This window comes from Ambystoma mexicanum, chromosome 6q (assembly GCF_040938575.1).
Source record: "Ambystoma mexicanum isolate Mex_15411 chromosome 6q, UKY_AmexF1_1, whole genome shotgun sequence".
Lineage (NCBI taxonomy): Eukaryota > Metazoa > Chordata > Amphibia > Caudata > Ambystomatidae > Ambystoma > Ambystoma mexicanum.
The window spans coordinates 1,666,436,283-1,666,450,653 of NC_090937.1; the positions used below are offsets into that span (position 1 = coordinate 1,666,436,283).

Here is a 14,371-nt window from a genome sequence, read left to right on the forward strand (position 1 = left end):
TCTGGACTGCATTTGCTGAGTGGGGGTGACAGTCCTGGAAAGGCAAGCCATGACTAATGTGACTATGCTCCGATCAATCTTGAGCTGCATTTGCTGAGCTGGGGTGCAGTCCTGGGTAGGGGTGTCACGGTATTAGTTTTATGGCGGTACGATAACCTTCTTGCCAAATGACGGTATATCATGGTTATCGCGGTATAGCAGGTGGAGTTAACCAATCTTAGCAAATATTTTCTAAAAGGTCATATATTGTCAGGTTTATCATCACAAACAAAACCAGGCACCCAGGGACAGAAGTGGGCTTTTCAACATACTTTCCACTGAAATGCCACCTCTTGCTTCCACCAAACACACGTGTGGAGAGGAGGAGGGGGGGCCTGCTGCGACTGGTAATGCAAACTGGATAGCTTTTCTTAAGTGGTCATTTAGGCTTTTAGCTCCCCACTGGCTACTAGTGAAGATGAACATGTTGCCATCTTTATAACCTGCATGCCACAGATCAATGGGTGCTGATGGTAGTATACGCTTGTGTGCATACACACGCACACTCTTTACGTTACAGCCTTTAGTTTACTTGCGGGCCAAAAGGTGTTCAGTAATTACGGCCATCTTACCCTTTGGTATGGCAGCAGGGAATAACCGCAGAGATGAGTGAATTTCGCAGTGTGACTTATTATATGTAAATTCAATGATGGAACCAGGGAAATCCCCCATTGTCATATGTTTAGCAAACATTATCCATTATAAATATATAAAGCCCAAAGCCACCAACCCAAAGTAAGCCCTTTTTCCTTCTTGGCACTGTATTTATTCTTCCTATTGCTAACATACTGATTTTGTGTCTGGTCAGACACGTGTGGTTTATGGAATGGCATTAAAAACTGCTCCAACTGAAACTACTTGGCAGATGGCACATCCAACAGTGCAAGACCAAGACTGCGCAGCAATTGCTTACTGCAGCCTTTCCAAACCAGATTGTAAAGCACAGTTAACGGTATAAACGGTATACCGGTATAAACAGTGTGACGGTTATTATTGTTCAATTAAGTGGTTCACGGTATCTTTAACGGTATACCGTTATACCGTTACATCCCTAGTCCTGGGAGGGCAGGCCGTGACTAATGTGACTATGCTCCGATCAATCTTGAGCTGCATTGGGTGAGCGAGGGTGACAGTCCTGGAAAGGCAGGCCATGACTAATGTGAATATGCTCTGATCAATCTGAGCTGCATTGGCTGAGCAAGTGTGACAGTTGTGGAATAGCATGGAGTTTTGCATGTCAGGATTGAGGTGCTTTGGCAGAGTGTATGGGCCCGTTCTGAAATAAGATATGCAGAGTGTATGCCAGTCCTGGAATAGTGGAGGGTGCTATGGACAGAGTGAATGCCAGTCCTGGAATAGTGGAGGGTGCTATGGACAGAGTGAATGCCAGTCCTGGAATAGTGGAAGGTGCTATGGACAGAGTGAATGCCAGTCCTGGAATAGTAGAGGGTGCTATGGGCAGAGTGTATGTCAGTCCTGGAATAGTGGAAGGTGCTATGGACAGAGTGAATGCCAGTCCTGGAATAGTGGAGGGTGCTATGGGCAGAGTGAATGCCAGTCCTGGAATAGTGCAGGGTGCTATGGACAGAGTGAATGCCAGTCCTGGAATAGTGGAAGGTGCTATGGACAGAGTGAATGCCAGTCCTGGAATAGTAGAGGGTGCTATGGGCAGAGTGTATGTCAGTCCTGGAATAGTGGAAGGTGCTATGGACAGAGTGAATGCCAGTCCTGGAATAGTGGAGGGTGCTATGGACAGAGTGAATGCCCGTCCTGGAATAGTGGAGGGTGCTATAGGCAGAGTGAATGCCAGTCCTGGAATAGTGCAGGGTGCTATGGACAGAGTGAATGCCAGTCCTGGAATAGTGGAAGGTGCTATGGACAGAGTGAATGCCAGTCCTGGAATAGTAGAGGGTGCTATGGGCAGAGTGTATGTCAGTCCTGGAATAGTGGAAGGTGCTATGGACAGAGTGAATGCCAGTCCTGGAATAGTGGAGGGTGCTATGGACAGAGTGAATGCCAGTCCTGGAATAGTGGAGGGTGCTATGGGCAGAGTGTATGCCAGTCCTGGAATAGTGGAAGGTGCTATGGACAGACTGAATGCCAGTCCTGGAATAGTGGAAGGTGCTATGGACAGAGTGAATGGCAGTCCTGGAATAATGGAAGGTGCTATGGGCAGAGTGAATGCCAGTCCTGGAATAGTGGAGGGTGCTATGGACAGAGTGAATGCCAGTCCTGGAATAGTGGAGGGTGCTATGGGCAGAGTGTATGCCAGTCCTGGAATAGTGGAAGGTGCTATGGACAGAGTGAATGCCAGTCCTGGAATAGTGGAAGGTGCTATGGACAGAGTGAATGCCAGTCCTGGAATAGTGGAGGGTGCTATGGGCAGAGTGTATGCCAGTCCTGGAATAGTGGAAGGTGCTATGGACAGAGTGAATGCCAGTCCTGGAATAGTGGAGGGTGCTATGGGCAGAGTGTATGCCAGTCCTGGAATAGTGGAGGGTGCTATGGACAGAGTGTATGCCAGTCCAGGAATAGTGGAGGGTGCTATTCACAGAGTGAATGCCAGTCCTGGAATAGCGGAGGGTGCTATGGGCATAGTGTATGTCAGTCCTGGAATAGTGGAAGGTGCTATGGGCATAGTGTATGTCAGTCCTGGAATAGTGGAGGGTGCTATGGGCAGAGTGTATGCCAGTCCTGGAATAGTGGAGGGTGCTATGGACAGAGTGAATGCCAGTCCTGGAATAGTGGAGGGTGCTATGGGCATAGTGTATGCCAGTCCTGGAATAGTGGAAGGTGCTATGGGCATAGTGTATGTCAGTCCTGGAATAGTGGAGGGTGCTATGGGCAGAGTGTATGCCAGTCCTGGAATAGTGGAGGGTGCTATGGACAGAGTGAATGCCAGTCCTGGAATAGTGGAAGGTGCTATGGACAGAGTGAATGCCAGTCCTGGAATAGTGGAAGGTGCTATGGACAGGGTGAGTGCCAGTCCTGGAATAGTGGAGGGTGCTATGGACAGAGTGAATGCCAGTCCTGGAATACTGGAGGGTGCTATGGGCATAGTGTATGTCAGTCCTGGAATAGTGGAGGGTGCTATGGGCATAGTGTATGTCAGTCCTGGAATAGTGGAAGGTGCTATGGGCATAGTGTATGTCAGTCCTGGAATAGTGGAGGGTGCTATGGGCAGAGTGTATGTCAGTCCTGGAATAGTGGAGGGTGCTATGGACAGAGTGAATGCCCGTCCTGGAATAGTGGAAGGTGCTATGGACAGAGTGAATGCCAGTCCTGGAATAGTGGAGGGTGCTATGGACAGAGTGAATGCCAGTCCTGGAATAGTGGAGGGTGCTATGGACAGAGTGAATGCCAGTCCTGGAATAGTGGAGGGTGCTATGGGAAGTGTGTATGTCAGTCCTGGAATAGTGGAAGGTGCTATGGGCAGAGTGAATGCCAGTCCTGGAATAGTGGAGGGTGCTATGGGAAGTGTGTATGTCAGTCCTGGAATAGTGGAAGGTGCTATGGGCAGAGTGAATGCCAGTCCTGGAATAGTGGAGGGTGCTATGGACAGAGTGAATGCCAGTCCTGGAATAGTGGAAGGTGCTATGGACAGAGTGAATGCCAGTCCTGGAATAGTGGAGGGTGCTATGGACAGAGTGAATGCCAGTCCTGGAATAGTGGAGGGTGCTATGGGAAGTGTGTATGTCAGTCCTGGAATAGTGGAAGGTGCTATGGGCAGAGTGTATGCAAGTCTTGGAATAGTGGAGGGTGCTATGGGCAGTGTGTATGCCAGTCATGGAATAGTGGAGGGTGCTAAGGGCAGTGTGTATGCCAGTCCTGGAATAGTGGGGGGGTGCTATGGGCAGTGTGTATGCCAGTCCTGGAATAGTGGAAGGTGCTATGGGCAGTGTGAATGCCAATCCTGGAATAGTGGAGGGTGCTATGGGCAGAGTGAATGCCAGTCCTGGAATAGTGGAGGGTGCTATGGACAGAGTGAATGCCAGTCCTGGAATAGTGGAGGGTGCTATGGGCAGAGTGAATGCCAGTCATGGAATAGTGGAGGGTGCTATGGGCAGTGTGTATCCCAGTCCTGGAATAGTGGAAGGTGCTATGGACAGAGTGAATGCCAGTCCTGGAATAGTGGAGGGTGCTATGGACAGAGTGAATGCCAGTCCTGGAATAGTGGAGGGTGCTATGGACAGAGTGAATGCCAGTCCTGGAATAGTGGAGGGTGCTATGGACAGAGTGAATGCCAGTCCTGGAATAGTGGAGGGTGCCATGGACAGAGTGAATGCCAGTCCTGGAATAGTGGAGGGCGCTATGTGCATAGTGTATGTCAGTCCTGGAATAGTGGAGGGTGCTATGTGCATAGTGTATGTCAGTCCTGGAATAGTGGAGGGTGCTACGGACAGAGTGAATGCCAGTCCTGGAATAGTGGAGGGTGCCATGGACAGAGTGAATGCCAGTCCTGGAATAGTGGAGGGTGCCATGGACAGAGTGTATGTCAGTCCTGGAATAGTATAAGGTGCTATGGACAGAGTGTATGCCAGTCCTGGAATAGTGGAGGGTGCTATGGACAGAGTGTATGCCAGTCCTGGAATAGTGGAGGGTGCTATGGACAGAGTGAATGCCAGTCCTGGAATAGCGGAGGGTGCTATGGGCATAGTGTATGTCAGTCCTGGAATAGTGGAAGGTGCTATGGGCATAGTGTATGTCAGTCCTGGAATAGTGGAGGGTGCTATGGGCAGAGTGTATGCCAGTCCTGGAATAGTGGAGGGTGCTATGGACAGAGTGAATGCCAGTCCTGGAATAGTGGAGGGTGCTATGGGCATAGTGTATGTCAGTCCTGGAATAGTGGAGGGTGCTATGGGCAGAGTGTATGCCAGTCCTGGAATAGTGGAGGGTGCTATGGACAGAGTGAATGCCAGTCCTGGAATAGTGGAAGGTGCTATGGACAGAGTGAATGCCAGTCCTGGAATAGTGGAAGGTGCTATGGACAGAGTGAGTGCCAGTCCTGGAATAGTGGAGGGTGCTATGGACAGAGTGAATGCCAGCCCTGGAATACTGGAGGGTGCTATGGGCATAGTGTATGTCAGTCCTGGAATAGTGGAGGGTGCTATGGGAAGTGTGTATGTCAGTCCTGGAATAGTGGAAGGTGCTATGGGCATAGTGTATGTCATTCCTGGAATAGTGGAGGGTGCTATGGGCAGAGTGTATGTCAGTCCTGGAATAGTGGAAGGTGCTATGGACAGAGTGAATGCCAGTCCTGGAATAGTGGAGGGTGCTATGGACAGAGTGAATGCCAGTCCTGGAATAGTGGAGGGTGCTATGGACAGAGTGAATGCCAGTCCTGGAATAGTGGAGGGTGCTATGGGAAGTGTGTATGTCAGTCCTGGAATAGTGGAAGGTGCTATGGGCAGAGTGAATGCCAGTCCTGGAATAGTGGAGGGTGCTATGGACAGAGTGAATGCCAGTCCTGGAATAGTGGAAGGTGCTATGGACAGAGTGAATGCCAGTCCTGGAATAGTGGAGGGTGCTATGGACAGAGTGAATGCCAGTCCTGGAATAGTGGAGGGTGCTATGGGAAGTGTGTATGTCAGTCCTGGAATAGTGGAAGGTGCTATGGGCAGAGTGTATGCAAGTCTTGGAATAGTGGAGGGTGCTATGGGCAGTGTGTATGCCAGTCCTGGAATAGTGGAGGGTGCTATGGGCAGTGTGTATGCCAGTCCTGGAATAGTGGGGGGTGCTATGGGCAGTGTGAATGCCAGTCCTGGAATAGTGGAAGGTGCTATGGGCAGTGTGAATGCCAATCCTGGAATAGTGGAGGGTGCTATGGGCAGAGTGAATGCCAGTCCTGGAAAAGTGGAGGGTGCTATGGACAGAGTGAATGCCAGTCCTGGAATAGTGGAGGGTGCTATGGGCAGAGTGAATGCCAGTCATGGAATAGTGGAGGGTGCTATGGGCAGTGTGTATCCCAGTCCTGGAATAGTGGAAGGTGCTATGGACAGAGTGAATGCCAGTCCTGGAATAGTGTAGGGTGCTATGGACAGAGTGAATGCCAGTCCTGGAATAGTGGAGGGTGCTATGGACAGAGTGAATGCCAGTCCTGGAATAGTGGAGGGTGCTATGGACAGAGTGAATGCCAGTCCTGGAATAGTGGAGGGTGCCATGGACAGAGTGAATGCCAGTCCTGGAATAGTGGAGGGCGCTATGTGCATAGTGTATGTCAGTCCTGGAATAGTGGAGGGTGCTATGTGCATAGTGTATGTCAGTCCTGGAATAGTGGAGGGTGCTATGGACAGAGTGAATGCCAGTCCTGGAATAGTGGAGGGTGCCATGGACAGAGTGAATGCCAGTCCTGGAATAGTGGAGGGTGCCATGGACAGAGTGTATGTCAGTCCTGGAATAGTGGAAGGTGCTATGGACAGAGGGAATGCCAGTCCTGGAATAGTGGAGAGTGCTATGGACAGAGTGAATGCCAGTCCTGGAATAGTGGAGGGTGCCATGAACAGAGTGAATGCCAGTCCTGGAATAGTGGAGGGTGCTATGTGCATAGTGTATGTCAATCCTGGAATAGTGGAGGGTGCTATGGACAGAGTGAATGCCAGTCCTGGAATAGTGGAGGGTGCCATGGACAGAGTGAATGCCAGTCCTGGAATAGTGGAAGGTGCTATGGACAGAGTGAATGCCAGTCCTGGAATAGTGGAGGGTGCTATGGACAGAGTGAATGCCAGTCCTGGAATAGTGGAGGGTGCCATGGACAGAGTGAATGCCAGTCCTGGAATAGTGGAAGGTGCTATGGACAGAGTGAATGCCAGTCCTGGAATAGTGGAAGGTGCTATGGACAGAGTGAATGTCAGTCCTGGAATAGTGGAGGGTGCTATGGGCAGTGTGCATGCCAGTCCTGGAATAGTGTAAGGTGCTATGGACAGAGTGAATGCCAGTCCTGGAATAGTGGAGGGTGCTATGGGCAGAGTGTATGTCAGTCCTGGAATAGTGGAGGGTGCTATGTGCATAGTGTATGTCAGTCCTGGAATAGTGGAGGGTGCTATGGACAGAGTAAATGCCAGTCCTGGAATAGTGGAGGGTGCCATGGACAGAGTGAATGCCAGTCCTGGAATAGTGGAGCGTGCTATGGACAGAGTGAATGTCAGTCCTGGAATAGTGGAGGGTGCTATGGGCAGAGTGTATGCAAGTCTTGGAATAGTGGAAGGTGCTATGGGCAGTGTGTATGCCAGTCCTGGAATAGTGGAGGGTGCTATGGGCAGTGCGTATGCCAGTCCTGGAATAGTGGAAGGTGCTATGGACAGAGTGAATGCCAGTCCTGGAATAGTGGAGGGTGCTATGGACAGAGTGAATGCCAGTCCTGGAATAGTGGAGGGTGCTATGGGCATAGTGTATGTCAGTCCTAGAATAGTGAAGGGTTCTATGGACAGAATGAATGCCAGTCCTGGAATAGTGGAGGGTGCCATGGACAGAGTGAATGCCAGTCCTGGAATAGTGGAGGGTGCTATGGACAGAGTGAATGTCAGTCCTGGAATAGTGGAGGGTGCTATGTGCATAGTGTATGTCAGTCCTGGAATAGTGGAGGGTGCTATGGGCAGAGTGTATGTCAGTCCTGGAATAGTGGAGGGTGCTATGGGCAGAGTGTATGTCAGTCCTGGAATAGTGGAGGGTGCTATGGGCAGAGTGAATGCCAGTCCTGGAATAGTGGACGGTGCTATGTGCATAGTGTATGTCAGTCCTGGAATAGTGGAGGGTGCTATGGGCAGTGTGTATGCCAGTCCTGGAATAGTGGAAGGTGCTATGGACAGAGTGAATGCCAGTCCTGGAATAGTGGAGGGTGCTATTGACAGAGTGAATGCCAGTCCTGGAATAGTGGAGGGTGCTATGTGCATAGTGTATGTCAGTCCTGGAATAGTGGAGGGTGCTATGGGCAGTGTGTATGCCAGTCCTGGAATAGTGGAAGGTGCTATGTGCATAGTGTATGTCAGTCCTGGAATAGTGGAGGGTGCTATGGACAGAGTGAATGCCAGTCCTGGAATAGTGGAGGGTGCCATGGACAGAGTGAATGCCAGTCCTGGAATAGTGGAGGGTGCTATGTGCATAGTGTATGTCAGTCCTGGAATAGTGGAGGGTGCTATGGACAGAGTGAATGCCAGTCCTGGAATAGTGGAGGGTGCCATGGACAGAGTGAATGCCAGTCCTGGAATAGTGGAAGGTGCTATGGACAGAGTGAATGCCAGTCCTGGAATAGTGGAGGGTGCTATGGACAGTGTGTATGCCAGTCCTGGAATAGTGGAAGGTGCTATGGACAGAGTGTATGTCAGTCCTGGAATAGTGGAGGGTGCTATGGGCAGTGTGTATGCCAGTCCTGGAATAGTGGAAGGTGCTATGGACAGAGTGAATGCCAGTCCTGGAATAGTGGAGGGTGCTATGGACAGAGTGAATGCCAGTCCTGGAATAGTGGAGGGTGCTATGTGCATAGTGTATGTCAGTCCTGGAATAGTGGAGGGTGCTATGGGCAGTGTGTATGCCAGTCCTGGAATAGTGGAAGGTGCTATGGACAGAGTGAATGCCAGTCCTGAAATAGTGGAGGGTGCTATGTACAGAGTGAATGCCAGTCCTGGAATAGTGGAGGGTGCTATGGACAGAGTGAATGCCAGTCCTGGAATAGTGGAGGGTGCTATGGTGTATGGTAGATATAAATTAGCAGATTATGCTGCTGGCGAGGTTTGGTGTGCACTGGCACTGTCTATGCCAGTCTAGGAATAGCAGAGCATCCTGAAGGTGAGCATACATGTGCATTTGCAGAGTGTATCCCAGTCTTAGAATAGCAGAGAAGGCTTTCGGTGAGGATCAGTGAGCATTTGCAGAGTGTATTCCAGACTTAGAATAGCAGAGCACTCTGCCAGTGTGGATCAGTGTGAATTGGCAGAGTGTATGCCAGTCTTGGAACAGCCGAGCATCCTGACAGTGAGCATAAATCTGTCTTTGCAGAGTGTATGCCAGTCTTGGAATAGCAGATAATTATGCCTGTGAGGATCAGTGTGCACTGGGAAAGTGTATGCCAGCTGTGGAATAGTACAGCATGTTGCCGGTAAAGATCAGTGTACATTTGCAAAATGAATGCCAGGCCTGGAAAAGTGGAGAGGGATTTGGAATGCAATCTCCCGCCATTAGACCGGTGGTTGATCAGGAACCTGCATCCCCAGTAACCGGTTTCTGTTTCTCCCTTAGGGACCTCGATTCTTGGAGCGGACATTGATCTTCAGACGATTGGGAACGACGTTGTCAGCATTGAGACTTTCTTCAAAGCTTGGCTGCTGGACCATGGCACAGACAGGGAACATCTGCATCTTCTCCTGCCCGGGGGCGAGCTGCCAGCACTCCAGAGGAACAACCTGAGTAATACCCTCACCCTCACCTTGGGACACTCAGTGGGAGGCTTCTTTTTCGGTTCGCTGGGTGCCGTCTTCTCTCACAGGTGCATAGCTCTAGATTGCCCTCCCGAAGCAGCCAAGCGTAAACAACAGTGTCCAAGCACAGTGGAAGATTTGACTTTTCTCAGATCTTGGCTTGAATATTAGATGAGGAGAGCTCCTAAAGCTGAGCAGCCGGGGTGTACACTGGGAATCCTTGCTAGGTGGTGACACAGATGGCGTCACAAATCCACAGACAGAGTAGTTTAACAGTGCTTTATTAAAATTTGATGCAACTGGTCTAGGAAGACTAAGAGCGTTGAAGCTCAGGGCTTCCCTATGGTTTTCTTGACCTCCCTGTGGGCCCCCTCCACCCTAACCCAAACATCCCTATCCCCCAGAATGTGCCCAACATATTCTAGCACAACGGGGCCCCTACTGTCTAGGTCTTCTGTAATTTGGGAGTGAAACCTATGGGCCGTGGCCTTTTCTGTCTGGGAATGAAGATTTAGGGCCATGGCCTTCTCTGTCTGGGAGAAAAACCTTGGGGCTGAGGCCTTCTCTGTCTGGGAGGGAAACCTATGCTCTGTGGCCTTCTCTGTCTGGGAATGAAACCTAAGGGCCATTGCTTTCTCTGGGAATGAAGCTTAAGAGCCGTGGCTTTCTCTGTCTGGGAACGAAACCTTGGGGCTGTGGCCTTCTCTGTCTGGGACGGGAACCTAAGGGCCCGTGGCCTTTGCGGTCAGGGAATAAAACCTAAGGGCCGTGGCCTTCTCTGTCTTGGAATTATTATTAAGGACTGTGGCCTTCTCGTTTGGGATTGAAACCTAAGGGCCATGGCCTTCTCTGCCTGGGAATGAAGCTTAAGGGCCATGACCTTCTCTGCCTGTGAATGAAACCTAAGGGCTGTGATCGTCTCTGGGAATTAAACCTATGTGTCCTTTTCTGTCTGGGAATGAAACCTAAGGGCTGTGGCCTTCTCTATCTGAGAATGAAACCCTAGGGGCGTGGCCTTTTCTGTCTGGGAGGGAAACCCAAGGGCTGTGGCCTTCTCTGTCTGGGAATGAAACCTAGGTGATGTGGCCTTCTCTGTCTGGGAATAACACCTAAGGGTTGTGGCCTTCTCTGTCAGGGAATGCAACCTAAGGGCTGTGGCCTTCTCTGTCTGGGAGGGATACCTAAGGGCCGTGGCCTTCTCTGTCTGGAAATGAAGCTTAAGAGCCGTGGCCTTCTCTGTCTGTGGATGAAACCCTGTGGTCGTGGCCTTCTCGGTATGGGAGGGGAAACCGAAGGGCTGTGGCCTTCTCTGTCTGGAAATGATGCTTAGGAGCCATGGCCTTCTCTGTCTGTGAATGAAACCTTGAGGACATGGCCTTCTCTGTCTGGGAGGGGAAACCGAAGGGCTGTGGCCTTCTCTGTCTGGAAATGAAGCTTAAGAGCCACAGTCTTTTCTGTCTGGGAATTAAACTGTGGGGCTGTGGCCTTGTCTGTCTGGGAGGAAAACCTAAGGGCCGTGGCCTTCTCTGTCTCTGAATGCAGCTTAAGGGCCGTGGCCTACTCTGCCTGGGAATTAAACCTAAGGGTTGGGGCCTTCTCTGTCTGGGAATGAAACCCTAGGGCCATGGCCTTCTCTGTCTGGGTATGAAGCTTAAGGGCCAAAGCCTTCTCTATTTGGGAATGAAACGGTGGGGCAGTGGCCTTTTTTGTCTAGGAATGAAGCTTAAGGGCCTTGGCCTTCTCTGTCTCGGAATGGAGCTTAAGGGCTGTGGCCTTCTCTGGGAGGGAAACCCAAGGGCTGTGTCCTTCTCTGTCTGGGAATGAAGCTTAAGGGCCGTGGCATTCCCTATCTACGAATGAAACCTTAGGGCCGTGGCCTTCTCTGTCTGGGAATAAAATCTAAGGGCCATGGACTTCTCTGTCGGGGAATGAAGCTTAAGGGCTGTGGCATTCCCTATCTGGGAATTAAACCTTGCCTTCTCTGTCTGGGAAGTAAACCCAAGGGCCGTGTCCTTCTCTGTCTGGGAGTGAAACCTAGATGCCATGGCCTTCTCTGTCTGGGAATAACACCTAAGGGTCATCGCCTTCTCTGTCTGGGAGGGATACCTAAGGGCTATGGACTTCTCTGTCTGTGAGGGATACCTAAGGGCCATGGCCTTCCCTCTCTGGGAATGAAGTTTAAGACCCGTGTCTGTGAATGAAACCTTGTGGTCATTACCTTCTCTGTCTTGGAGGTGAAACCTAAGGGCTGTGGCCTTCTCTGTCTGGGAATGAAGCTTAAGGGCTGTGGCCTTCTCTGGCTGGGAATGAAACCTTGAGGCTCTGGCCTTCTCTGTCTGGGAGGGATACCTAAGGGCCGTGGCCTTCTCTGTCTGTGAATGAAGTTTAAGAGCCATGGCCTTTTCTGTCTTTGAATGAAACTGTGGGACTGTGGCCTTCTCTGTCTGGGAGGAAAGCCTAAGGGCTGTGGCCTTCGCTGTCTTTGAATGGAGCTTAAGGGCCGTGGCCTTCTCTGCCTGGAAATGAAACCTTGAGGCTGTAGCCTTCTGTGTCTGGGAATGAGGCTTAAGGGCCATGGCCTTCTCTGTCTGGGAATGAAGCTTAAGGGCCGCGGCCTTCTCTGGGAATGAAGCTTAAGGGCCGAAGCCTTCTCTGTCTGGGAATGAAACAGTGGGGCCGTGGCCTTCTCTGTCTGTGAGGGATACCTAAGGGCCATGGCCTTCTCTGTCTGGGAATGAAACCTTGGGGCTGTTGCCTTCTCTGTCTGGGAATGAAGCTTTAGGGCCGTGGCATTCTCTGTCTGGGAATGAAACCTTGGGGCTGTAACCTTCTCTGTCTGGGAATGAAGCTTAAGGGCCATGGCCTTCTCCGTCTGGGAATGAAACCTTGGGGCCGTAGCCTTCATTTTCTTGGCGGAAAACCTAAGGATTGTGGCCCTCTCTGTCTGGGAATGAAACCTAAGGGCTGGGGCCTTCTCTGTCTATCTGCTTCAGGGAATTTCTAAATGATCCTCTCACTTTGGTCAGCAGACGGATTTCACTGGGTTTTCTCTACCAGTCTCTCCCTCTCACACGCCATCTCTCATTCCACCTCGATTTCTCCCTCTGTATCTGTCTCAGCCCTCCTCCCTCCAAAATCGTACAACTCCTCCCCTGCCCAGCGTACCCATTTCCAACACGCCTCCCAGCTCCCATTGCTCTCCCTGGTCACATGTTCCCCCTTATGGGACTTCATCTGAAAGACTTGAAAATGGGTTATCCTGCCCCCTTTGTGTTCTCCATTTGCAGGGTGACAGCCATGTTTTTGCCACGCTGGTGATTTTAATTTCCAATTGTGTTTGGGAAAGATGTCTGCTTCTCCACTGCTCCCCTGCAGTCCCTTCTCAATCTCAGTTTTCTGGTGCTCCACCCCTATTGTCCGTCTGGGCTTGGTAGGTGATGTGTTGAGGGTCTCCTTTCTGTCGGGCAGGAAAATCACAAGCCCATTCCATATTGGGTCACCATTTTATTTGTGTAGCTCCAGTCTGGGTTTTCTTTGTTGCGCCTAGATGCATTTTGGGAGTTGTGGTTCTGAAAAAGACAAAATAGAACTGTAGCCTGAAGAGTTGCTGCCAGGCATTGCTAAAGAGTCAGTATTACTAGCAGTGATCTCCCTCACCCCACCTCTAGGCCGGGACTGAATCTGGCATATGCCCTGGTAGTCACCGGCCCAGGCTGGAAGGGATCCCTGTTCCCCCTGACAGGGACATGACCCTGGCCCTGTCACAGTAGTTCAGAGAATATGCTGGTAAGATCGGAGAAGGTTTCTTGAAGATGTTGAGAATTTGTTACCCCGCCAGGGTATAGGCAATCATGTACTATGAGTGCAATGTTTGGATGAACCATGAGCTATGAAGCCTCCGATGAAATATGCAACACTTGACATATGTTCCTTATGTGCTCTGGTTGACAGCATTTTCTGGAAGTGGTTTATTTGGAGGTACACTCTTAAGAAAGAAGACATTTTGGATGTGGGTGTTTTATGTGATTCCATAAGATATACTTTTAATCTGAAAAAGGAAATGTACTGAAAGAAAGTCAAACATCTTAAAAAAGATTCAACATGGATGCTCAGTTTTCAGGGTTCTTCCTGCCATTGCTGGCCATTGAGGAGAGCTGTAGATCTGTGTGTACTTGGTGCCCAGCTCTGGGCACATGGCAGATAGGGCCCTGAAGCACACAAAGATGGTGCTGCAGCTGCCAGACATTGCACCCCAGCTCTAGACCATGGGAGTCGCCCTCCCATTTATTTTACTGGATATTTCTAAGGCGCGTATACAACAAATGGTGTTTCAAAGCGCCACAAGACAAAAAAGGGTCGGGGGCAACATGGGAGAAAGATAACAATAATGGTCCTACTAGGCCATGTGACATTCGGATTATGCAAGTGCAGTTACTAGAAGTGCGAGAGATGGGGGGAGGTGGAAGTGATAGTCTGCACAAATGCGAAGCATTATGGTGGGAAGGGAAGTGACGGGCAGAGAGGCGGGGGTGCAAGTTAAAGGGAGGGTGGAGGAGGGGGGAAGAGGGCAACAGGGGTTAGGCAAATGCTAAGGGGAGGCCAGGACGTCAAGTTCCAGGGAATTGCACGGGTTACAGGGGGTGAAGGTCCACATGTTAAGTGGATGGAGGGAGGGGTTGGACTGAGTGGGTGGGGGGGGGCTGGAGCCCTGTAGAAGGGAAGCAGGCAGCTAGTCACTGTGACCGACAGGGGTGTTAGCAGGTGAGGCGGAGAGGGAAGGAAGAAGAGAAAAGGAGGGTCTTTAGGAGGTTCTGGAACTTAAGGAGATTCGATTCAACTCTGAGAGGGGCAGGGAGACCATTCCAGAGGGAGGCTCCTGCAGAGGAGAGAGATCTACCCCCACTCTCTGCTTAGAGAAGCGT

General features: G+C 50.7%; 1 protein-coding gene across 3 annotated transcripts in view; it reads left to right on the plus strand.

The window, feature by feature from the left end:
• Nucleotides 1-14,371, plus strand: part of M1AP (meiosis 1 associated protein) — a 568,197-nt gene that overhangs the window by 423,431 nt on the left and 130,395 nt on the right. For all 3 annotated transcript variants that reach the window (XM_069632517.1, XM_069632519.1, XM_069632518.1), the window contains exon 5: nt 9,271-9,438. In XM_069632517.1, the coding sequence (XP_069488618.1) occupies nt 9,271-9,438 (168 nt within the window). The remainder of the gene's footprint in view (nt 1-9,270; nt 9,439-14,371) is intronic.